This window comes from Cinclus cinclus, chromosome 4, assembly GCF_963662255.1.
Source record: "Cinclus cinclus chromosome 4, bCinCin1.1, whole genome shotgun sequence".
NCBI lineage: Eukaryota > Metazoa > Chordata > Aves > Passeriformes > Cinclidae > Cinclus > Cinclus cinclus.
Window position 1 is genome coordinate 66704765 of NC_085049.1, and position 26262 is coordinate 66731026.

At 42.1% G+C, this 26262-nt stretch overlaps 1 protein-coding gene across 6 annotated transcripts in view; it reads right to left on the bottom strand.

Annotated features, from left to right (window-relative positions):
* GOLGB1 (golgin B1) overlaps positions 1-26262 on the bottom strand; it is a 40195-nt gene that overhangs the window by 3274 nt on the left and 10659 nt on the right. For 4 of the 6 annotated variants that reach the window (XM_062492426.1, XM_062492428.1, XM_062492425.1 and 1 more), the window contains 17 exons: positions 25542-25664; positions 25003-25116; positions 22899-23310; positions 21801-21892; positions 21427-21520; positions 18990-19063; positions 17259-17343; positions 16434-16501; positions 10687-15620; positions 8332-10279; positions 6718-6896; positions 5331-5496; positions 4089-4220; positions 2822-2980; positions 2592-2689; positions 1810-1944; positions 224-329 (listed from right to left, as the gene is read on the bottom strand). In XM_062492426.1, coding sequence (XP_062348410.1) covers positions 224-329; positions 1810-1944; positions 2592-2689; positions 2822-2980; positions 4089-4220; positions 5331-5496; positions 6718-6896; positions 8332-10279; positions 10687-15620; positions 16434-16501; positions 17259-17343; positions 18990-19063; positions 21427-21520; positions 21801-21892; positions 22899-23310; positions 25003-25116; positions 25542-25664 — 8919 coding nt within the window. Of the gene's footprint in view, positions 1-223; positions 330-1774; positions 1945-2591; positions 2690-2821; positions 2981-4088; positions 4221-5330; positions 5497-6717; positions 6897-8331; positions 10280-10686; positions 15621-16433; positions 16502-17258; positions 17344-18989; positions 19064-21426; positions 21521-21800; positions 21893-22898; positions 23311-25002; positions 25117-25541; positions 25665-26262 lie in introns of those variants that run through there. The other 2 variants (XM_062492424.1, XM_062492427.1) reach the window with 2 other exon arrangements.

Sequence of the window (26262 nt, forward strand, 5' to 3'; positions counted from 1 at the left end):
CACTAGGGCAATCCTCATGAAACATTCCCCTTCCCCTGCTCTCTGCAGGTTGTCCATGAACCAACCCAATCCAATTTTGTTTCCAGCATGGTGAGAGCAGAAAAACTACACAGTCCCGGGTGATTTGTGTGTCTCTACAGAGGAATTTAACTGCTGTAGGTTTACAGTTTCTTGAATCAGCTGGGGCTCACATAATTGACAGCTGTGAATGTTAAATTCTTACTCTGCTGGAATTATTATCCATGGAGTCAATCAGCAAGGACTGCTTGTGACCTGGAGTCATATCAATGCTGGCACTTAAGGAAGATGGCCACTCACTTGACTGCAACCTGCCACAACAAACATGAAATTAAATTCAGTTTCTTATTATGATGCCTTGAATCAACACTGTAATCAAGCTTAGGAAAGAAATACCTTCCATTTGTACAGGTGCCATGCCTCCTGAGCTCACAATGAGCAAAAGAACAGGGTCACCCAACTAGCAGGAGTCCTTCTTCCTTTCAAGTGAAATTTTATAGCATGACTTGAAAGAAGCCAGGGCAGATGAATTCACCTCTATGTTTTAACTTCTGTGAAATTATTTTGGAAGCCAGCTCTGGCTGCAATAGTGCTGGTTCTTCCTATGTATTAGTGACAGAGTCACATCCTGGGGCTACTGTTCATTGGTGAGATCAGCTGCAGGAGGCTTTTATAGACTTCAATGCCAGAAGGAGCTGCAGTTGTCCAAACTGTGTAGCAATTACCAGGGAACTTCATCCAGAATTCTTCCACACAGACCATTATTTTTTGTCTGAATCAGCGAGTGTGTCAGAAGAAAAGCATTGTTTTTGTGTCAAAGATTCCACTAGTCCATAACTCCAGTTATTTGAACTACCAGGAAATGCACAGCACAAATGCCTACAATCAGGTCATGCACTAAAACCCCCTCCATGGCCAGTGAGGAGAACTCAAGCATTTTAGAGCTGCTGCTCACTACATCTTAATCCCAACATCTAGTCCAGGCCAGCCACCTTTGCACTGCTGACTCTCAGGGCATCTGTGCAGTGCCCTGAGACATGCAGAGTCCTGTGCAGTGCAGACCCCAGTGCTGGGTACTGGGGACAGGGCAGGAGAGGGGTCTAGGCCTAAGCTAAGCCTGAGTAAGGTGGATGAAAGGACTTCCTCCTAAGTATTTAATTGTTTCTCAAAAAACAAATTAATGAAATTTATGTTAATTGGCAATACATTAAAAATGAGTGACCTTCTCCAAGTCAAAACTGTTTCATGCATGACAGACAGGTGCTTACTGAGGAGACAAATCCCCTGGAACCATGAGAACTCTTCAACCTGCACCCAATTCTCAGTCTCCAAATTATATTTTCCAGTAGTTAATCCAACTAATTGAGAAAGTTTGCTTCTAATTTCTAGACAGAACTTGTCCTAACATCTAATCAGTTGTCTCATTCTATCTACTGACAACTGAAGGAACTGAATTTCCTGAACTCCAGGAAACACTTTTTACAGTAAGGGTGACTAAGCACCATGCCAGTAGTCCAGGGAGGTTGTGAAGTCGTCTTCTTTGGAGATACTCAACAGCCATCTGGACACAGTCCTGGGCAACTGGGTCTAGGCTGAGCAGGGGTTGGGCCAGATGGTCTTTGGAGGCCCCTTCCAACCTCAACCTTTCTGTGATTCTGTGACAGATGTGGTAACGGTCTCTGTACCCCCAGTGTCATTTGACAGAAGGATGTGATGAATTGCACATGAAAAACAGAGCTAGAACCACCACACTTACATGGTGATAGTGTTTGTTAGCTGAAGCTGCCTCACCTCCTGATCTGATCCTGTGCTGCAAAAAGTGCCTCCTCTGCAGCAAGACGATGCTCCCGCTCTTCCTCCAGCTGCTCCTCCAGATACCTCATATCCTGCTTTATGCTGCTATGTAAATGTTCTGATTCAGACAACCTGTCAGAAAATAACAAAGCATATGCCAAAAAAGGCCTAAATCATGGACTACTGTGTTTCTATTGTATTCACTGATGCAGTGTGTGAACAGACTCAAATTACCTCCCAGCTCACACAGATACTTAGTCATCTTTAGTGTATTTAAACTACTTGGAAAACATGAGAGCAGATAAATCTCTTGAAGCTTCTGTTTCATATTAGGAAGGAGTTCCTTGGCTCTGTCACCATGGCTCCACCTTCTGAAGATTATTTTGAAAGGGTTTGAGGAGTCATGTGCTAGATCAGAAGGTTACAAGGAATCCTGTGCTATGTCTCAATTCCAGACATACTCTCGGGCTACAACCTTGAGACCAGGACCATTGATACACTTCAGCAGCTACTAAGGACACAGCCCACCAGATCCAAGGCGGTGTTTTGGCTGGCATGGTTGCTGCATATTGTCCTTGTGCTTTTTTTAAGCTCTATTCCAAAGAGATAACTAATGACAGGTCCTAAGTGCATATGACAGTTCCTCCAAGTCCACAAGATCCTAGTGTGGGACTGAGTTTTCCCAACACACTGGTACAGAGTAAAAGCAAAAAAAAAAAATAGCCTTCTCCTCCATGAGGACCAACATCCCCACCCCTGTTTTCTCAGACTTTCCTTACCTCAGCTGCAGCTCCTGCTGTTCAGGTGTGTAAGTGCCTCTCTGTGGTTCATTCTTCTCTTGGGGTGCTCCTGGAGCAGCATCTGTCGCAAACAGCTCCTGAAAGAATGCAGGAATATACTGCAAACTGCATCGAATGCATAGGACACACAGCTACTACAATGCTGAACAGTTTGCAGAGCCACTTGAAGTGAGCTTTTCCCTGCAGGGCACCAAGCCCAAGCCCCTTACCATGCTCTTGTCTGCAGCCTGCAGCTCCTGAAGCTGCTTCTCGAGCACCAGGCAGCGGTTCAGGACCTCGCTGTAGTGCTGATGGCTCTCACAGATGCTCCGACTGCTCCCACGGAGCTGGAGGGAGAGAGCATTTTTCTCCTCAAAGACCTGAGATAGCTGAGAAGAGAACACAACCGGCAAGATAAGAAATTGATTTTGTGAAAGCAAAATTGTTCTCTATCTAACTGAGGGTAATAAATCTCTTGAGAGCACATATTTGCCACGCTGCCCATCACTAACATCCAAAGACCAGTGACAATCTCCAGGAGTAGCCTGTGGCAAAGATTTCTGGAACGGGAGTCTCAAATCATGAAAGAAATATACAGAATACTACATGTCCAGAACAAGATTTCTAAAATGCTGACACTGACCTAAACCTTTCAGAAATATTCTCAGTAAATTATGACTATGTTCTCACTTTTTCCTTGAACACAACTCTCTTTCTGAAGATGGATAAATCCTGGGTCTTCCATTTCAGTGTGGGAATTGACTGATTGTGATTCTGCACTGAAATGCAGGAAGTGTTTCAAGCTGGCAGGCAGAAGTGAAGATGACAAGCTTGCCTTCCCAAAGAGGGAGTTCCTTCAGCAGCCCACAGAAAGCAGGAGGCTAGAAAGTGCTCCCAACAATAGGCATGGAACCCGTTAACAACTTTCTTCATATGGTCTTGCTCTTTGGTCCCTTTGTCCAGTCTTCATCTCCACCCATCCAACTTCTTTCTCCTACTGTCCCCTCCATCTGTGCTCTCTTTCCCCCTCTCCCCTTCTATCACCTCTTTCTTTCCACCCTTGCCCTCTTCCCTCCTCCTTTCTTCCTTCTGTCACCTGGGAGAAAGGGCACTAAATTGCAGCAGCAGAAAAGCTGCTGATTGCAGACCCTGTCAGTGAGCCTGGATGGGATCTGCGTGGGGCCTGGATATCCTTCTGTTCATACAGAACAGCTGTTCCACTCATGGCTTCTCTCTCCAACACTGTCTCTCCTCAGCTGCTCACTGAGGGAAAGCAGGGACATGGAGGATGGACTCTGGTACTGTGCAAGCCCTGTTCAGAAACAGTGAATCCAGTGGTGTGATTCTTTTTTGAGGGATGTATTTCTGATTTTGTGTTACTTCATTGAATGCCCACAAGGACAGATTCATTCCTGCTTCCTGAGCCCTATTCCAGCCTAACCCTCCCCATATTCCTCGTCCCTGACTGCAAGCAAGTGTTAAGACATGGATCAGTACCTTGCTGTTTAACTGCTGAATTCTGAGCTCTTTCTGGTGCAGTTCTTTCAGACTGTCACTTAGCTGGGCCTGGAGGTGTTTCATCTCTGTTTCTAGGCTTGAAAAGTCCCCTTTCAGGACTTCTGAAGAAATCTGTCGAAGAAAGAACAATGAAAAATATACTGCACATGTGACAACTTGCTCATGTGTTAGTCCTCTCTTTTCAGTATTCCAAGGTCAAACCCAACACTATTCCTATACCTGGGACTTGATCTGCTCAGGCAAAAGAGCAAATGGTAAATAAACAGAAATATCCTAAAAGCCATCTGAAAATACAAGCAGTTAGGAAAGATCACTGAACTTATACATATGATGAGTACTGCTCAGAAGTTTTCTTAAAGCTGTTTACAATACAGGAAGAAAAAAAAAAGGCACACGAATAAAAAAATAAATAATAAAAAAAACCACCAACCAAACAAAAAAACTAAAGCAATGTCCACACTGCTCTAATCAACAAAGACCAGAAGGCCAGCACTGCAGAATCCTCCTGGAAAGCATCACATGAACACTGTTCAAGTTTTTTCTTTGCATATATGCATGGGTGTAGCAAAGAGATAAAGGAGATTTGCTAGCCCCTCCACTGATATAAACCACTGGAGCATTGCAGACATGGGTGGGAAAGCTCTCTCTTGGTGCTGATGCACTGTGCATGCAGCCTTCCCCAGACAAACAAAACACCAAAAACGTTCCATTCCACTTTTAGGACTGTATACAGGGGGAATAAGAGAGAAGGTGCAGTGTTCAAGCCTCAGTCTCTCTGGGCTTGAACCAGGACTGTAGATCCCTGTTAGAGTAAAAACAGCAAGAAAAACTCCATAGAAAATTTAAAAATTAAGATGTAACATTAAAATGAGAACTAAGGCAGAAAGTATTAGATTCAAAGGCAATGCAAGAGGGCAACTCTAAAACAGCCAGAATACACACCTGAGAAGTTCCATGCTGCTCCAAAGGACCCAAGTTGCCTAGGAACCCCTGTTTCTTTTACCCTCCTTCTTGAAACACTGGGAACCAAGAACTTAAGGAAGAGCATTTAATTTCTACAACTTTCAGTGATGCAAGTTAGACTGTTGGTATTATCTTTGGAGGCTTCATAACCATATCCAATACTGCAGTTTGTAGGAGCTGGATACAGGCAACACATGCTCTTCTCCCTGAGCTTCAAGCTTCACATTTCCTCTAAAGAGTCTGCATATTTCCACTCACCTTGCTTTGGTGCTGTTCCTCCACACTTTGAGACCTGCTGAAGGGCAGCCTCATTTCCTGTGTGATCCTTTGTAAATGGCTCAGCTGCTTGTCCTTCTCTGCTATGGCCATCAGGTACTGCTCCTTCATGCTGCTGCTCTGCTTTTCCCATGTGGTCTTCTCCTGTCTGCCCAGCACGAACCAAAGAAAATTACAAGGAAGTTACCAGTACCACTTATGATGTCCAGGTATCCAGCTAAGAATGAGCTAAGGGTGATTCAATCATCACCTCATGCAAGACATGAAGTTTTACAACCAAGCCAAGCCAAAACAACCCACTTAAGTCCAGGAACCTTAAAAGCAGGCTTAAGGAAGTTTTCTGTGGTTGAACCCTTTGGACTGTTCCATGCTGTCCTAGGGTGACTTTTTCACACTTTTTGAGTTCCTGGACATTGGTTTGATCTCGCAGTACAGAGTTTTGTCAAGGAAGCCACAGGCATAGTCCCTATAACAATTTCTCTGCATGGTCATATGGGCACCAGACCCACAGTACTGATCCCACCACACCAACCTGAGGCCATCACTCCATGTACAGTGTAAAAGCTACACAAGAAATAAACCTCCTGTTATTTTGTCAGGATAAATAGAATTTGTAAGATGCTTCAAACTTTATGAGATCTGAAGTGTTAATTTGAGGGTCAGATCAAAGGTAGGGGGAAGGGAGAGAGCTACAGATTTTTATATCCCTCTGGACAAAGATAAGCCACAGACTTTTCCACATAGAAAATCCCACCCTTTTCACTCAAGCCTCAGGCATTCTTAAATGGATCTCAAATATCTGAAAGCATTTGCCCCCGTTTTCAGAACAGAACAGATTTGTCTGACTAGTTTTACTCCAGTTGGAGAAGACAATTTTACTAGACTTGAATTACAGAGTTTAAAAAAACCCCAAAAACTAGAAGACATAGAGCAAGTGAAATAAAGGATTAAACAGCCATAAAAAATTAGTATGTTCTAAATGATAATATCAGTGGGATAATAAGGGGTGTTCAGCAGCAGCCTGGAATGGAGAGTACTGTGATCATACACAAGTTCCAATACAAGAAACAGCCTCAGCTTCTTTTCCAACAGATGATATTGACCATTACTGAATGAAGGAAATAAAAACTAAAAGGTCATTGATCTATTTCCACAGGCATTGACCTCCAAGCTGCTGGGCTGAAATTCCGAGGCAGAAGCTGGACAAGAGGAACAAGTGCCCTGTCCTGGCCAGGGCAGAGTGCCTCAGTGTCACTTGACACAGTCCAGCCTGCGTCTCTCAGCATTCCCTTCACCTCTGCCCACATCTGCTGAGAGAAACAAACACATCTGCAATCTCCTTGAGGCAGGGAGCAGACAGACAGTTCACCTGAGCTGCTGGAGCTCCTGCTGGTACACAGCTCCTTCTTGCTTCAGTTGTTCTTGCAGACGAAGCTGTTTGTCTGCCTCTTGCTCCCACTGCTGCAGTTGTGCCTTTAAGCGAGAATTCTCAGCGGCTTCCACCCCGACCAGGATGTATTGCTGCTGCAGATTCTCCAGCTCCCTCACCTGGAATTAAAGAGAAACATCAGCGTGTGTCAGCTGAGCAAGCAACAGGTTTATTACTTGGAACTGTTTAACAGCATTTCTCACTGTGGTGTCTGGAGGGAAAAAAGGTCACATTCAGATGACAGAGGAACTAGAAATGGAATCATTAACTACATCAGCGTACTAAAACTACTCAGAAAAAAAAACAAACCCTCAGACAATTCTATTGTTAATGAGGGCAGTGAGTTTTGAGCCCTCCCATGAAGATGTGAAATACATTAACAAAAAGACTCCAGGCTACAATATTAATTATCTTAGTCAGAGGAAAACTAAGTAACACAGGAACTAGTTAAGCATAACTCCTGAAGTTAGTATTTACTGGAAGCCCTGAAACTGATGAGTAAAATCCTTTCGGCTCTCCAATTCCATTCAGGCTGTAATTAGAAGTAAGTTGTTACACATGCACCACTGCAATTGTTTTTGAAGACAAGAAGACAAGGCTGTCTCTGGAGACAAGACAGTGCTTAATGAGTGACACTGGGACAGAGCTGTCAAAGTCTGTCTTCTGACCAGCAACGAGAACTCTGGAACTTGCTGGGCTGCACCGTGCAAGAGACTGCACAAACACAGACACATCCAGTGTGCAGGCAAGGATGCCAAAAGGAATCTGCAATGTCTTGTACCTGCCTTGAAAATCAGATGCCAAGAGGAGAATGAAACTCAAGCCTTTGTTCTAGTCTCTTTTAGAAAACTAAGGCAAATCAAATGAGCTGACAGATGTCAGCTAAGCAGGTTAATAGGGACCTCATTTCTATGATTTCATATTTTAATCCAAGCTAACAGAGAAACCACCCTGGGAGGTTAACAATGGAATCAAAGCCTCAGTGTCAGAGAAAATAATACAGATGGCCCACACCAGATCACTGGGGTTTAATGGAGCATGCCCACAAATGCTAAGGTCATTGGGAGGCAACTCCATTACCTTTGAAAGGTCATGCTGACCCAAGAGGCTCCTGAAGACTGGAAGAAAGCAAATGTCATCCCTACATACAAGAAGGGCAAGAAAGAACTGTGAACCTGCAGTCTGGTCAGCCTCATCTCCATCCCTTGGAAAGAGAGGGAGGAATTAATTCTGGAAACCGTTTCCAGATACATGAAAAAAACAGGTTGGCTAGAGAAGCTGCAGAATATTTACCAATGGAGATATTAAAAATCCAACAGGACATAGCAACTTATTCCAGCCAACCTTGTTTGTGCAGGGGAGCCGGCCTTCAAGATCTCTAGAAGATCTCCAGAAGACTCTTTGAATCTCAACTACTCTGTGATTTGGTGAAGACAATGATTTATGCATCACATTGCAATTACCAGATCTAAGTGTGCTGAATTTTAAGACTTGGAAGATCCAAAACTCCTGTGGTGTTTTAAGTAAGAGCAGGAAGAGAGAACATGGACTTACTACTCTGTCTCTGTCACTCTGCAAGGAGGCCAGTGTCTTCTTCAGACTCAGCACTTCTGAACTGGTGGAAGTGCTCCCTTCTGCTTGTTGTTTCACTTCTTCAATCTTATGTGTTTTGTCCAATACATTCAGCAGACGGTCTCTGTCATTCTGCAGGCTTGCCATAGCCTTAGAGAAAGATTTGACTTGGTTGGAAGAGCCTTCCAATTCCAAAGACAAGCGGAGAAGCTCATCATCTTTAGCTCTGAGCTGCAGATTAAGCTTTTCAATCTGGGCCAGGAGACCTCTTTCATCAATAGCCTTCTGCAGTTCTGTCAGCTCAGACCTCACTGTATCTCGGTCCCTGGCAGTGGAACATTGCTCCTCTTGTAGCTGAGCCATCTGTTTCTGAAGATTCAGCACTAGACTCTTTTGTTCCTCTAAGTCTGCAGAGTATTTCTGTTTCAAAACATGAAGCTCTTCATTGGCCTGGTCTCGGCTATCCTGAAGAGAGCTCATGGACCTCCCAAAAGACTGAATTTGAGCTCTGAGATATTTGTTTTCATCTGTGACTGCAAGCAATTTCTGTTCCATTTCCATCAAGTCCCGTGCCAACTCTGCAACCCTCTCTTCTGCTGTCTCGGTCTCGTTCCTCATTATCCCTGCATCATGATGGAGGTGCTTCAGTTCCTTACGAAGCCTGTCCTCAGCCTCTCCCAGTCTCTTGGCTGCATCCCTCTGAACACATTCTAGCTCCCCCTCAAGTTCCATTACTCTTTTCTGGGAGAGGGAAAGCTCATGACTCAGTTCTTGTACCTCCTTCTCTCGAGCCTTCAGTTCAGCTCGACACTCCACAATGGGACTCCCCTCATGCAATGCTGCCATCTCACTCTGCACCCGGGACAGAGAGGACATAAGAGTTTCAATCTCTTGAGACTTACTGACTTTATCCTCCCTTAAGGTTTCCATGCACTTCCTGAGATCATCCTGAGTATGCTCAGACTCTTTCAGCTGTGCTTCTATGGCTGCCTTCTCATTTTCCAGAGTTTGGATTCGCTGAAGCTGTATTTTGAGAAGTTGCTTCTGTTGGGAGTCCTTTATTGAAATCACTTGGTTAAGGTCTTCTCTGTACCGCACCAACTCCGCGTTCAGCTTGGCATTCTCAGAGTTGAGGTCATCCATCTGGCTATGGAAACTTCTCATTTCTTCCTTGAGCTTGTTGTTTTCAGCAGCAGCCTCTTGAATTAGCTGGTCTTTTTCCAAGATTATAACAAGATGGCGTTCCTCAAGCTGCTTGTAGTCCCTCAGTATGCGGTCTCGGTCGTCCTGCAGAGATGACATGGACTTGGTGAAGGAGTCCAGTTGTGCCTTCTGCTGCTTGCTTTCTTCTCTGCTTATCTTCATCTTTTCAGTGAGATGATCGAGTTTGTCAAGAAACTTGTTCTTCTCATTTTCCAAGGCTTTTTTATCTTCTTCCTCCTTACTTAGCCTACATTCCAACTCTTTCACCTCTTCAGAATGTTGCTGCTGTAATTCAGCTAAAGCAGCCATCACTGCTTCTTCTTTGGCAGACAGCAAACTCATGATCTTTTGATCTTTAGCACTAGTTTCTTCATGCAGCTTATTTATTAGGTCCTTGGAAGCCTGCAGATCAGCTTCAAGCTGTTCACTATTGAGTTTAAAATTCTGGATACTCATTTCTTGTTGCTTGACCACAGTACCCAGCTCTTCCCTGGCCAGCTCACATTTGGTAAGGGAATTCCGTAAGTCAGCAAGCTGGTCTCTCAGGCTGCTGATTTCTGACTGCAGTTCCTGCTGCTCATTCTGAGACTTGCTGAACAGTTCTTGAGATGCCTCAAGCTGAGTTAAGAGCTTTTTTTTTTCCTCCTGCAAAATTTCACACGTCTTTTGATGATACTGAATCTCCTTTCTGCAGTCAGCCTCCCAGTCTTTCTTGTTGCATTCCAGCCTGAAAACAGAAGAAATGCAAAGAAAGATACAGTACATAAACTTTATAAAACAATTTTACTCATGTAAGAATAGTTTGGTTTTGAATTTTGGAAGTATACACATGTATACACATTTTTGGTAAGTTTCCATAGCTCCACCTTCCCCTCAAAATTTATTTTAGGATTAAACTGGAGTTATGTATCCCAATGCTCTCTTGACTTCTCAGCACAAAATAACTCTTTAATTAATGTGACATTTGAAAGACTCTGGATAGTAATCAGATGGTGAGTGCTAGTCACAGAGAACAGATTTAACACAGGTATCCTAATAAGGACTAATCTAGAGTGAACACCCTGTGTTCTTGTGCAGACAACAAATACAAATTAAACTTTTCCTGACAAACCTCCCCTGACACAGCTTATTTACCTGGATATATGAGTCTGGAGTTCTTCCACATGCATGGTCATGTGTTTTATCTGGTCCTTTAGCACAACACAATCTTCCTCTTTTGAACGCATTTCTTCTTCCTTCTTTTGAATAGTTTCAGTGAATTTCTTCTCCCATGTTTTTGATTCATCTATCACTCTATCCCTATCATCCTGAAGGGAAGACATGCTCCTGGAGAAGGCTGCAAGCTGGGCTAGTGTTTTGTTTAGACTGCCTTTCAGCTGCTTGATTTCTTGATCCTTTGTCTTCAAGGAGTCTTGCAGATCAGCAACTGTTGTTTCCATATGGTCTTTCTCCCTCTGCAATGTTGCCAGCTTTTCCTCCACGTTTTTCATTTCCTTTGAGTGCTTGTCTTTTTCCTGTTCCAGTCTTCTCTCACAGTCCTCATCCTTTTTCTTCATCTGAGTTTTAATTTTCTCTTTGTTTGCTTGCAACTCTTCTTTCACTTTGATACTCTCAGCTAGAACCCTTGCTGCCTCACTCTGAGTGTCATCCAACACTACCCTGCAGAGAGCAAGCTCTGCCTGGGCTTTCTTGGTGTCTTCAAATGCTTTAGCTGAAGTTTCTTTGGCTGCTTCTACCTCTTTCTGAGTCTCACTCTGCAGAAATTCCAGAGCTTTAACAGTTCTTTCTAAACTACTGTTCTTCTCCTGGCTTTTAATACAGTCCTTCTGCAGCTGCTTAATCTCCTGCTGTTTCTGTTTCAGCAGCTCTTGAAGCTCCTTTATATGTGTGCTGCTTTCTCCTTTCCAATTGTATTTCAGCTTTGCTACAAATTCCTTTCGCTTTTCTGAACTTGCTTTGCTTTCCTCCTTTGCCATCTGACTTTTCTCCTCCTCCAGATCATGCATCATTCTCTGCAAACTCTGAAGCTCATGTTTCAGTTGATCATTTTTTATTTGAAAGTCTGTTGCATCTTGCTGATAGTTTCCAATACTTCCATTAAGTTCGGCCAGCTGATTCATGAGCCTTTCTTCCAAGTCATCCTTTTCAGCTTCTAGAGCATCCTTCATTGCTGTCATTCTGACCAGGTCATCTTCAGCTTTTCGGACCGTTTGCTCCATCTTTGCTAATGTAGCCTGCAGATCATTTGCTTCATGGACTTTCTCTTCCATTTGGTGCTCTAAAGCCCTTTTCTCACCTGCTAGAGTCTCAACACACCTGCGGATGTCACCCAGCTGTTGCTCTGAAGCCCTTCTGTTATCTTCTAGCTCCATGATTCGCTTGGTGAGCTCAGCTATTTGCTGTCTGTAGATACCAGGATCCTCACAAGGCCTATTACTTTCAAATGCCTCTTGTTCCAGCTCTGCAGCAGGAAGCTCGGGTCTAAAAGTTATGTCAACTTGATTTTCAGACCTTTCCATTGGTGATGGTGTGGCAACTACCTCACTTGTTTCTTCCCCCATTGTCTGCTGGGCAACATACTTGTCTACAAGCTCTCTGCTCTCCTTCAGCTTAGATTCTGTTAACTGCAAAATGCACTTCAAGTCTACAACCTCTTGATTAAGAGATTCCTTTTCAGCCATTACTGTCTCAAGCTGAGTAGAAAGAGACTGGCACTCCCTCCTAGAGCACTCTAGATCTTCTTTCAGGCTAGTGTTTGAAAAGCTCTCTCCAGTTCTGTGTAGCTCTTCGCTGGTAAGATGCAACTCTGCTCTAAGCTTCTCATTCTCCTCCTCCAGTTCCAGGATCTTTTGTTGCTTTGATTTTGCAAATTTCCTCATTTTCTCCTTCATTTCATCAATTTCTTGTCCAGCTTCCTGTACTTGCTTATCTGTTTCCTCTTTTTTCGCTTCTGCCCTTTTCAGCTGAATGCAAATTTCCTGCTTTTCCTGCCTAACAGTTTCCAACACACGCTGAATTCGCTCAGCCTCATTACTCACATTCTCATATGACTGCAGCAGAGTTTCATATTCTCCCTGAAGCTCCCTGTATTTCTCCTGCCACTCAGAACTCTCAGTGGCTTGAAAACTGTTTAATGACTCCACCTCCTTCTCTAGCTTCTCTTTCTCTAGAACAACTCTGTCCAGAGTAAGTGTAAGGTTTTTACAGCATCCATCAAGATTCTGATTTTCTCTAAGTAGTTTATCAATTTCTGTAGTAAGCTTTTCTCGCTCTCCAGTGAGGCATGCTAACTTTTCTGTTAATGTATCTATTTCTTTAACATGGCCACATATCTGGCTTTCCATATTTGTCAGCTTGACAGAAAGATTGTCAATAGTAGTTTTAGCATGAGCCAGCTCTTCTTTTAGAGATTTGCTCTCCTTCATTGCCTCTTTTCTAGAGATAAGTGCAGCTTGCAACTTTCTCTGCATTTGATTCTTCTGTTTAGCTGCTTCTGCATTGTCCTCTCGCTTCTGAATTTCAAGCATCTCTGTTTGAAGTTGCTTGCTTTGTTCCTTGTGTGCCTGAGCTTCCAACTGACTACAGAGTCTTTTGACAGAGTCCTCCTTTTCCAGCAATTGTGCCTGCACATTATTGAGAGTGTCGCTTTTCTCCTTTAACTGCTGGATAAGAAACTCCATTTCTTCATCCTTTTGTTGCACAAGAATTTTCAAGTCTTCCAAACTGGCCACTCCATAGATTCTTCTCTGACTCTCCTCCAGTTCTGTCTGAAGACTTGCTCCCTTAGCTTCAGCTTGGTCAGAGGTTCTCTTTAGCCCTTCTATCTGTGCAAACAACTGTGCTATGTGCTGCTGCAAATCAAAGATTAATTCTGATTTGTGAGCAAGTTCCCTTTGCATATGGCTGACGTCACATTCCAATTTCTCTTTCTCCATCTGCAATTTGTCAAGGCTTTTTTTCAACTCATCCTCAGAAACATCCGCAACTTGCACAAGCTTGTTATTAGCTGTATTTTCTGGTTCCATGCATGAAGAATCCAACATACCTTGACTCCTAAGAACACTCTCTGCTGATCCTTTCTGTTCCTGGAGTTGTCTGAGCTGAGCCTGAATGCTGTCCTTCTCTTTGCTTTGCTGATCAAATTGCTCTTGCAGGATGTTGTAATCATCTTTCTGCTGTTTCAGTTGTTCTCTGTGATGCCTGTCTTTTTCTTGAGCTTTTTTTATAGTGTCTTTGCGAGATACCAGAGCTTCTTGAAGTTTTTTTTGAAGTTGTTCTTTTTCTTGTTCAAGAACTGAAATCCTTTCTTTAAGAGCAGACTTTTGTTTTTCTTCCAGATCTGTACCTGCTGAACTATGTTTTTCATTTTCTTCATCACCTTCTTGGCCTTCATTGGTTTCAGTTGCCTTGTCAGGATGCTCTATGATTTCATCTATAACTGAAACAGTGTTTGCCTTACCTTGCAAGCTTTGCCTCATTTCCTCAATCACTGCCTGCAGTCGTGCTTCAGTAGTTTCTTTATCCTTCCGGATGCTCTGCAACTCAGATTCCTTTTCAGAAAGCAGCTGAATTAGATAGTCCTCACTGGGCTGGTTTTCAAGACTCATTTCTTCGCTGATCATGCTTCTCATGTTTTTTTCCCCTGCAGCTGCTGGAGCCATTGAGGTTTCTAATTTTTGTTCTCTACTCAGTTGTTCTAATTCATTCTCCAATCTGGTTACCTTCTTCAGAAGCTCCTTCCTGTTCACAAGTGCTGCTTGCAGCTTCCGCTTCACTTGCTCATTTTCTTTTCTCAGAAGTTCAACTTGATTTACTAATTCCTCCTTTTCTTTACTCACTGCTCCGGTCTCATTCTGCTGCTCAGATTCCCCACATTTCAGACATGTATCTTTTGCTCCTATGCTCTGTTCTTTTTCTTCCTGGGCTTTTATTAAAAGACTTGTCTGCTCCTTAAGACTCTTTGGCTCATTTCCGAGAGAAAATTTCTCTTCATTCAGCAGGACCATTTTCTCAGACACGCTGACACTGGTCTCTGCCATCTGTTGGTCCTTTTCCAGCAAGGTTTGTTGCAGGCTCTCTGTAGACCTACTGTGCTCAGCAACAAGCTGTTCTAGGCTTGCTGCTTCATGTCCCCTTAAGGTTAAGATGTGGGAAAGCTCTTCCATCTCTGCTGTATTCTTCCTCAAAAGTTGTCCTAAATCAAGTAATTGACATTCCTTTGTTTCCACCTGGCTTCTCAGTTCCTTTAGTTGCATGTCCTGGTCAGAAAGCTGAAGATGTGCTTCATACAAGTCCTTTTGCAAAGCTTCAATTTTTATATCCTTGGATTTAAATTCATTTTTAAGGCTCTGGATTTGCTCTCTTAGAAGACTGCTTTGACTGTCTGACAGTCTCTGCTTTTCTGAAAGAGCTAATTCTCCCTCCAGTTGCTTCACTTGCTCTTTCAGTTCTGTTATGGTAGAAAGTTCTTTCGCCTGACACAAGAGCTGATCTTGTTCTTGAGTCAGTACATAAAATGTACTGTCAGAATCCTCTCTTTTTTTTCTGTATTCCTCAGCCAACTGGTTTAGCCTATTTATTTCTGCACATTTTTCTCCTAGTTCTTTCCTAAAGGATTCTTCTGATTTCTGCAGAATTATTTGCAATTCTGTAATTTGGTTTTGTAACTTTATTAGTTCTTGAGATTGAGAGGTGCCAGGGCTTCCCTGAGGCTCTTCTTGGAGACTGATTACATTTTCCTGAAGAAAGCCAATTTCTTGCATTTCTGCTTCTCTCAGTAATAAGACACACTGTGAATCTGAAGCCTTCTGCTCTTCCCTCTCCAGACACTGTATCTGTGAATTCTCTTCCAGCTGGTTAGCTTCCATTTGACTGCCTACAGAAGTTTGGCCACTGGGGTCTTTGAGCTGGCTTTTCAGAAAAGCTATTTCTTCTTGGGCTTCTTTCAGTTCCAGCATCAAAACTGACAGCTCTTTCTGTTTCTCTGCAGCAATATACTCTAGAATTCCAGGTGGACAACTCTCCTCAGTAAACTGCTTGCTTCCATTGGTAAAGGCATCTGTTCTTGCCTGGAAGAAAATAGCAGGTATCATTTTTCATTTGAATCTTATGAAAGGACCACTTTTGGAACTATCTGCTTTCCACATTTTGTCACTTTCGTAGCTTTCTCAAGCTGACTTCTGCAATAAATAGAAGCCTTGCTAATAATAGGGGGACTCTTGGCAGTGGGGGATAGAAGAGATGATGTACAAAAGGTCCATTCTAACACCAACTATCCTGTGATTCTGTGAGTTTCCAGGTCACTTCTGCTAATTTCAGTTTCTGAAGTCACAGCATGAAAGAGTCTGGCTTCAGGATGAGACCACAAGGGAAACCTCTGATTCCCTTTTCTTCCTTCTCTCTCAATTACAAGATAGTATGACTCTGAACTGTTTAAGTTCTCCTGTGATTCTCACAGGATAGAAGCCCATATTCCAGTCTGTGTCCATGTCCAAAGTGAAAGCACTACACAAAGCACCTGGAACAAAGTGCTTAGCTTTTTCCAAATAACTATCTTAAGGTTTTGTCCAACTCCCCAAAACAGATTACAGAAGAAAAGCAATCACAAATCCTCCCCAGAAAGCTTGGATCAACAGCCCACCAACAAGTCAACCTGCTGCATTGTTAAGGCAGTTCATCAGTTTGGAGGGCAGAAACAATTTATGGGGAACCATTAAGGGAGAGCTGCTCTTAAAAATTCTGCTGTCTTAATTAAACAACCTCTTTAAGTCGCAGGAGGTTAAAAATAGCCAACTCTTTGGGGCTTCTAAACTAAATTAAAGCTTTCATATCTGCAAATGCATACAACACGGAGACCAAAGAGTTTTGGACTATATTTGTACCTCAGAGAGGACGGAAGTGTCATCAAAAGGCTTTTGCATTTCAGAATTCACCAGCTCTCCTGACACACCTAGAATGAAAAGGTACACTTGTCACTGTCAGTGTAACAACTTGCAGGTAAAGTCAGTAGGTACGTGAAGGGACAATAAATGGGACCTGAGATTCCATAAAAGTGAGAAAAGAAAAAGAAAAGTTATCAAACCAAGCACACAAGAAAACAACCCAGAGTCTGAGTCTATGCAGTGCACAGACATCCTGTTGTGGTTTAACCCCAGCCAGCAATTCAGACCCTGCAGCTGCAGTACAGCTCTGTGCAGCTCCCTGTCTTTGCTGCATGCTGGCATCACCTGCACACAGCATCTCTGACCCCTGCAGAAGGATGAAGAGCAAAAAGACAAGACAACCAGGTGACAGACTGGTGTGACTGCTCTTTTATTTTTTCCATGTGAGATGTGGGGGGGGAACTAATTCCAGACACAAGAAGAAATTTACTGGCTTGCAGAGAAATACACAGTTTTAAATTTTATCTTAATTCTCTTCTGTGCCTTACGCATCAGTCTTTACATCTACAAATACACTCCTTCAAACCCTTCTCTCTTTCTAACCTTAGCAACCACTTTTTTTTTTTTTCCTCTTCTGGTATATCCTACTCATCCCACATTAGAATGTTGTCTTCTACCTCATAGAAATATTTTCTGCCTTCTGTAGATTATCATCTTTAGATTTTGACCTCAGAGCTCCTCTTTCTAAATCATCTTAAGACCTGTCCCAGAAAATTCTCAAATTTCCACAATTTTCTTGCCACATGCCTTATTCTGTGCTCTCACCTGTAGAAGAGCAGTCTACATAAGAGGCTGGAGCTTCCACAGTCCACAAGTCTTGCAATTTTGCCTCAGCACCAATATTCTTATTCTGTGGGTTGAAGAAAAAACACTGAGCTTTGAGCCAGGATCCTGGTATGAGAAGACAGCTCTCTTAGCTGTCTACTGCTCTGCCAAGCTCTAAGTAAAACCTATTGGTCCCAAGTTTGGACACAACTCTGAACCCTAATGAAAATAAATAAACAAGCAAATAAATAAATAATGAAAAAAATATTTGGTTTGATGTTAAGCAATAGACTAAAACATATCTCAGCAGATTAACATATCAATGACTTAAATAACTTCCTTCCCACCTTGAGATGATTTCTCTTCCATCTTCACTACTTCAAAGGGAGTAACTACAGTATCATAACCTTTCACTGACCACCCGAGTGAGAAGGTGAGAAGTCACGTGTCTGTCAGTCTATGCCTCACTGCTCCAGCAGATGAAGAACCTGGAGTCTTCCCAATAAAGTTATGCTAGGCTCTATCACACAAACCAACTTCACAAGAACCTTTTAACTGCCAGATGCCTTAACCTGAGTTTGGGTAACTACATCACTTGGCCTAAAGTCATGGGTCAGATGCACAAATGGTAGGAATAGCTGTCCAAGTGTGAAAAATTAGTGTAAGCCATTTAGCTGGACTTTTTATAATAAAGACATTGAAATGGACAATTCCAGGGTTGTTTTCATTGACCCGTTTTCAATATTTCAGGTGAGTCATATGTTAAAGAACCTGTTTTTCCCACAGTCTATAAAGGGGCAGTAGAAAATAGTATAAATACCTATATCTGCCCTTGAAAAGACTATGTGTGTGGGTGTGTGTGCATTCCCACTAATCTACCAGCTCACAGCTTGACTGCAGGCAGCTGGAAGGCAAGGGTCTGAGTCAAGCCAGATGAATGACTTAAAATGTTTCTCTGGTTCCACATATCAGCTTTTACCTTAAAACTTCACAGTAATATACAAACTCTGTTATAGAGAGGAATGTATTAGATAAAACACTTTCCCCTTCCCCCTGTGGACAGGATGGGCCAGCAGAGCAGGGTATAAAGAGCCAGTCTTTGCTCTAAGCTAACAATCAGTTCCACAGCAACTCCTCAGTACAAATACACAAAGGCTGTCATCTCCCTCCCCCCATGCTGAGCATAAAGCCAAGCAGCAGCTTCGTATTCATGCATTCTTCCCAATAATAGCCTGGCTGCACCTGCAGCTGGACACGGTGCAGTAACACAAGCAAGGACAGTGCCCACCGGTCTCCCACTCAAGGAGCACAGAGCTCCCCCCAGTCAGTCAGCCAGGTGCCCAATTAGGGCAGTGGGAATGGACAGGGCTGGTTTGAAAGGCATTGTAATAATGACAGCTGAGCCTTTGGAATTTTATTTCCAGAGACCTCTCTCAGATTAGCCCATAGTTCTGCTGAAAAACTAACTCACAACAGGCAGAAAATAGCACAAATGAGGACTGGGTGAATGAAGGACACAAGAAATCCACGTAGCTGGCAAAGTGAAATACAGTCTGTTCCAAACACACAGTGCAAGCTGTATTTGGAAGCTATTTCTGTCTTTCACCATTAATCCAGTTAATTATAACCTTCCAAAGAGGATTGATAAAAAAGTCCATGAAAGCTTAGCTGTTCCAAGGCCAGTCATTGACCTATTTTAGTTTCAGCTTATTTCAGCTGCCTAATCATTACCTGTTCTGCATCTTCTGTGACCACCACAGCTTCCTGCTGAGATTCCTGGAGAACAGGTTGCAAATGTGGTACTTCTGAAATATTCAAACACAAAATTTCTTTGAAACTTAAGACTTTCCTTTAGACAGCAACAGGATATTCTTCCAGGAGCTTTCAAGGAAGGACACGTGGCTGTTAATAACACTTATGTAGTGAAGTGGACAGTTAATAACACTGTCGTGTGATAATGTGGGTTTGGCTTTTTTTTACCAAAACCACACAGCCAACATGCTGTTTTAAGCAACTTTTAGAAAAGAACAATTGTTGTCATAGAGACACACTGAAAGACAAGTGATAGAAATTCAAGTTTTAAACAACATTTTTAAAAAGAAGAGGAAAGAAAAAACTATTGTAGCAAAATGTTTCAAATTTCATTTGGAAAAAGTGAGAAATTGTTACAAATGTACAAAAAATAATATGTCCTGTAATTCATCTCAATTCTAACTAATGGATTAGGTCATGCCTCAGCTTTTTAATATAGGAGCCAGTAAAGCAACAAATACTGTGTCTTCCCCAGAAATATCAACCTAGAAGCATTAAAAAGGCCCCGTTTTTGTGAACACTAGCAGTGTTTACTAGCTAGTTTACTAGCAATGATGGTATGAAAAATATGTTAATATATATGCAAAATAAAACTCAGTACCAAGTTAAGCAGTTCTCTCAGGGGTACGAATTTTCAGTACTTTGCACTTCTGAGCATGCAGAGAGGACACACATACCATCAACATACAGTACAAGGTTTTCTTCTGTACTTCTTTTAACACTTTTCTACGTACAATTGATTATACAGAACTGTATTTGCTAAGTATTAGGGAAGCTGAGGAAGCTCAAATGAATGTTTTGTGAATTCTAACAATTGGAAGGGAGCCTGTGTTTTCTGTGATAATGGCTTTCTTTTACTGATTCATACTAGTTGTTTTTCCACCAACTGAACTATGGAAAGCCTCATACAATGTTCCCCTACACAGCAGGAGGAGATACCTTCAATCACTCAAAGAGTTGCCTCAAGAAATGTTCAAGGAATCCATGCAGATGTAAAGAGAGTTACAGATATTCTGGTCTAATGCACTGCTAAACCCATGGAAATGAAGACTGTACAAGGATTTCAAGAATCTTTATATTTCAAACAACCACAGCTTGAAATTTGAAGGCATTTGTTGAGGTCTGCTTGAAAAGCTTCAGAAATTGCAAAATATAAGCTAACTAAAAATACTTATTTCATTCCTTTCAAGTAAGGAATGGATTACAGTGGGCAGTTTTAGGCATCCCACTTTAATTAAGACTGACAAATTCACAGCACAAAAAGGAGTAACAAAGTATTTAGGACATATATAGCAGAGTTAAAAGACAATTTTTTATGTTTCATTTCATAATTTGGTAGTTTTGAAAAATAAATTACATCTCCCAGTGTTTGAGATCCAAAAAAAAAAAAAAGATCAGTAATCAAGTGTTCAACACAGCCACTAGAAACAGAATTACCAAGACAGAAGTGGATCTGCTGGAGTGAGTCCAGAAGAAATCACAAAAATTATCAGAGGGCTGGAACCTATCTTCCATGAAAAAAAGGCTGAGAGACTTGTGGCTGTTCAACCTGGAGAAGAAAGGCTTCAGAGAGGCCTTACTGCAGCATTTCAAGAGGGCTGCTTCTCTCTGGATTGCCCAGAGAAGCTGTCAGCTGCTCCATCATCGGACATGTTCAAGGTCAAGTTGAATGGGGCTCTGAGCAACCTGACCTGGTGAAGGATGTCCCTGCTCAGGGCAGGGGGGGATGGACCAGATGACCTTTATGATTTCCATCCAACCCAAACCATGCCGTGATTCTAAACAACCAGTTTGAAAAAAAAAAAGAAAAATCAGTAATGAAGTTAATTCAAGACCTGCATCTCTGAGATCTTTGAACAAAAAAAGGGAAAAATGTTCTAGGACTGTAGGAATCTCATTTATTGGTGTTTATTCCCCCACCGGGATTCTTATGAAGAGGTTCTATCTTTAAATGACAGGAAGCAAAACAAATCTATTTCTCAAAAATCAAGACAGCCTACTGTCATAGGGCACCAAAAGTAAATATGGTTCCCTAAAGTAAACACATGAAGAAATCCATTGTTTTATGGCATAATTCTGATACAGCTGTGATATTGCTGCTACCAGTCTACGTGACCAGATGTTCAAAACCAATGTAATTGTCTGGTTTTTTTTCATATGTGGCATACATATTGGTCCCTTACTGTTTCAGCAAAAGTTATCAAAAATACTCCCCCAGAAGTACCACCTGCAGACTGTCAACATTTTGTACTGGGGAAAGATACCACTTCAGCTATATCTTATTTTGTAGAAACTAATTCTAGAATGATTCTTAATTTTATTAAGAATATTAAAATAGGTAAGGCAATCATACAACCTTCTGTCTTCTGTCTTTCCAAGTTTTCTGTGGGTAGGAATGAAGTTTCATTCTGGTCTTCCTGATCTATTTTTTCCTGTGAAGTTGATTCATCCTGTTTAAACAGGATGGAGGGGAGAAAGATAAACTTTAATGCCATTTATAAACACATATTAGTCTTTGATCATTTCATTAACTCTAAAAAAAAAAAATCAACTGGCAACTTAAATTACTCAAATTGACTTCTACTTCTTTTCAGGCTTGCCCATCAGCTGAGAGAACTAAGAAAAGTCTCCCTCAAGCAATGCATGATAAAAAAAGAATTCTAGACATTTAATTTGGCTTCAGTTCCTAAATATACCAGAAAAATTAATGAGAATTCGAAAATATCAAACCTGCTGCTGCAGTTTAGAGAGCTGCAGTTGTGGCTGGGATTTCAGCTCATCCTGACAGCGGACAAATTCTTCAGGTTTCTGTAGAAATTCATCTGACAGAGGGGAAAAGGGGGAGTCAAGGTCTGTTCTTGTCTTTTTTGCCAAACTACATCCATTTTAAACACATGCACAATAGTTTACAAAATCCATTATCTATTAGTCACTGCTTCAGCTTTGGGCCATAAAGAAGACGGGAGAAAATCAATTTGAAATAAGAGCTTGAGGCAAGAGCAATGTCATTATTTCTAACACAGGTCTATGAAAAAAACAGTAGTGTTTGCTTTTCTTGTTTTACTTATAATTTCAGTAGAAATTCAGACTGAAGAACATGGCATATATAAAAAGGACTTACATAAGTTAATAGAAAAAATCCAACAAATCAATAAAATCTAGTAAAAAAATACATCCAGCTCAAGAAATCAATAAGCCCCAAAAGACAAGAGGCTGGGACAGTACACAAGCAAAGCACTATATATGCTGCCCCACACTTCTGGTCCTCTTGCAGCTGCCAAAGACAGAATTGTGGGACTGAACTAGACCCCCCTTGTTGCTGTTGAGGTGGGTGCGATGTACGAACAGACACACTACATTTCAGAAGGCTAATATTCCCTTTATTACAACAGCTAGGTGTCTTTTATACCCTCTACAAAGCTTAAACTTTGTTCATTGGTGACAACAGATCAACATAACATTGATTGGTGTAAAACCATCTGCACCTCTGTTTTCCACAAAACTTTTCTAAAACTATTTTCCCAGCTGCAGGTTTTCTTTCCTGCTTATCTCCTTCTGCTTCTTCTCGTCTCAGTCTCCAGGCCAAGGGCCTTAACAGAATACCTTTCAGAAATAACCCTTATTCATTAACACTCTCTGGATCACAGACCAGCTGTGAGCCTCTCCACACCCTTAGTTTGAGGCAGCACCACCACCCCCTGTGCAATTAGGAATTGTTACATCAAGCAATTCTTATGAGCTGTTATAAAAACAAAGCCAAAAAGAAGGCAATCCAGTGATACTCAGGCCCCTGAGAACCTGCTCCACCTAACTGCCATGCCTGCTCACCCAGTGGTCTGTGTGCTGTAGCTCCATGTTCCACAGATGGCACCAAGGGCTGGCCAGCGTCCCGTTCCAGGTGGTCCTTCTCAGCTCCAAGGACAGCATGACCGCATCGCAGCTCTTGTTCAGCTGCTGTGAGACAACTGAGCAGCTGGTTTTTCTCTTCTACCTCCAGCCTGTGTTCCTCTTCCAGGTCTTTATACTTTACCTCTAGTTCAGCTTGTGCTCTTCTTGCCTTCTCCAGCTCTTCTGAGAGATGCTGCACCTCCTCCTGCAAGCAACGGGAAGACAGCTTCCTCTCAGTGAGTTCCAGCTCCATCTTCTCCCTGAGATGCTGAGAGCCTCGTCTCTCTGCATCTAGCACATCCCTCATGGAGCTTAGTTCCACTTCCATCTTCTGGCACTGATCTAGGAGTGTCTGCAAAATGATAGAGATATTTATTTTTCTCTCAACTGGTTAAATACCTTGACAAAGAAAACTACCTGAATTATATTTTTAGGTTTTCATTAAATCCTTTTAAAATACCCGAGTAGCAGAAGAGAGGAAACAAACATGTCAGAAATTTCCATTTGTTAGAAAGAAACTGCCCCATTATTTAGAAACTGCAAGAAAGCAATGCTGAGAGAAATAACTCCTTGTTGTGGTAAAGAAAAGTAAGTCATTATTTAGAAGAAGGGGATTTTGAGGAAAGAAGCAATAGAACAGTGGCCAGGAGTTCTCTTTCAGAAGAAAGCAAACTTCCCAAAAGGGGAGGAAGAGCTACAACAAATGAGGGAGAACTCAACAACTACAGAGTAGAATTTAAAAAAAAAACAGAGCAGAAGTGTGTATGTGAAAGGGGAATGCTGAAATATTAATCTGGAGATAACAGAGGGCTCTACACAGTACCTACTGCTTTAAGAAATATCTCAGAAGCTCTGGTCAAACAGAGATTTAAGGTGATCAAGAGACAGAAACAGACCTTATACTTGCCCAAACTCCTGTTGTCAAAATTTCTTCCTCCTGGAGCTGTGCATGGTCAGCATAGCTAACATCAGGAGGAATCTGATAAGGAGCTCCTTTTACTTTATGGGAAGGCTTTGCTTTAGTCACATGGCCTCAAGTTTGTACCTATATCAGGTCTCCTTCAGACCACAGAATGTATGAGGGAAGTCAAGACACTGAGGAGAAGCCAAGTGAGCTCAACAGCCATGTCATGAAGATATCCATGCCACCACCCCATGATACACCCTGCTGAGCAATGCAGTCAGTAGTGAGCACAAGTCAGCTCACTGAGGTTCTTTACCTCTCCACAGTAGTAAGAGGACCCATCATTGTGCCTGGCTGGGACACAGAGCAAAAGAAAATAGGTGGGGCACAAGTGTGTAAAAATCATCAGAGTGAGGTTCAGCATTAGACTGGCTGGAGATCATGCAGCCTACAAATATGAGACTGATAGAGCATAAGTCTTTTATAAAGGGATGGACAATTTTCAAAAGTTCACATATTGCAAAAACAAAAAATACACTCACCCTCTATCTGCAAACCAATCTTTTAAGAGATTGCATTCTTAAACCTGTCTCAAGGAGCACATGTCTATATAGTCATATATGCACAGACTTGATCTCATCCTCTTCACACTCCAAACTGATGAAGTGAGAGCCAATCCCATTCGACAAGTTTGCCACCATATACACATATGCCACCAAGACATACCAAAGAATAGCTGTTTCTGCTCTGATCTGGCCTGGACACTGCAGTCCAGAAACACTGAGGCTTCAGCAGCACTGTGTTGGGCACTTCTGCTGTTGGCAAAGGTTTGTGCATTTGGCTTTGAAAGTACAGTCAGCAGTATGGGTATGGATAGATGTAGACCCTCTCCACCTGCCCAGAACCTCAATCACTAGAGCTGGCAGCTGCAGCACCCATTGTCTGGCTGTACCTGCTGTAAGCTGTGCACATGGACCTGCAGCTTTAATGCCTGACCCAGGGAGGGCAGCCTCAGCTGATTTCATGATGGAAAGCTGACACCAAACAGAACCTAATCTGGTGACCTCTGAGCTACTGACAAAGGTCCCATCCACCACACACACACACAAGAGTAAAGAAATGAAAAGAATGACCAGGTACCTGGTTTTGTTTTTCAGCAGTGTGTAACTCCTGCTGCAGCAGTTCTACCACCTGAGTTTGTCCTAACAGAGCTGCTTCCTTCTCCTCAAGCTTTCTCTGGAGTGTGCGCAGGTTCTGTGAGAGAGACAAGGCCATTCCAGTGTTGGGGAGACCAATGTAAGTTTAGATTCCCAGGTTTCATCAATACACCTCGTTTTGGCAACACAGTTACTTTGATAGCCTCAATTAATTAATTTTTGTTGACACCTACTCTGGAGCCGTGGTGCAGTAGGAATAGCTTACTTTGCTTCATGAATAGGGAACTGGAGCACAATAAATACTTTTTTCAACTGTTCTTTCTCTTTGACTGACAGCAAACCAGCAGATTGAAGCTAGTACTCAAAGCCCCAACTAGCATTCCAAAAATCTCCAAACAACCAAAGTATCTTTCTTCTTATCCCTTCTGAGTTACTTTAATGAGAACTGCTCTTTCAGGGGGTCTTCTGGCAAAAGCCCTTTTCCTTCCTCCTCCCATGATATGATTATTCTATCAAATATACCTGTTGCATCTCTACTTCCATATCTGACTGGACCACCATCTTGAGCAATTCAGCTTGATGCTGGTGCACATGCTCTTCCAGGAGAGCTTCCTTCTTCTGAATCACTTCCTGCAGAGAACTCAGCTGAAAACATAAGCCACAAAATAAAAAACAAAAATATTATGAACCTTACAGATACACAGGTTTGCTTTCAACATGCACCAACATATTGTGTGTGTGATGGAGTTTTCAGCTTGACAATCCTATACATCATCTTGGTCAAATGGTATTTTTATCTGGTGTATTTATCCTAATAATGTGTGAATAGCAACTGATAAGAATTCAGATCCCAGAAAGCAAAAAGCACAGAATTTAACCTGCAAATAAGCAGAATAAAAAAAATACATCATTACTACATAATTAACAGTTCATAAAATTTCTGGGCTTTTAATTGTATAGGATGCAGTCCAATTCACAGCTCTAAAGCTAAAACTTGCAATTTAGAGTACTTAAAAAATCTTTCCACAAATAACTATAATGTAAAATTAAAGCTGTTACATTCTGTGACAAGCAGCTGCCCTGCACATCCACAGCAGAACACAGACAGGCCATGGCACGCCTGGAAGCTGGAAGAACACTGCCTCAGCCACTGCAAAGCTCATCACAGAACAGGAAGGGCAGGCAGGGAACAACCCAAATTCTGACTCAGAGGAAGGGACACCCCAATCAGGCCCTTCCAGGG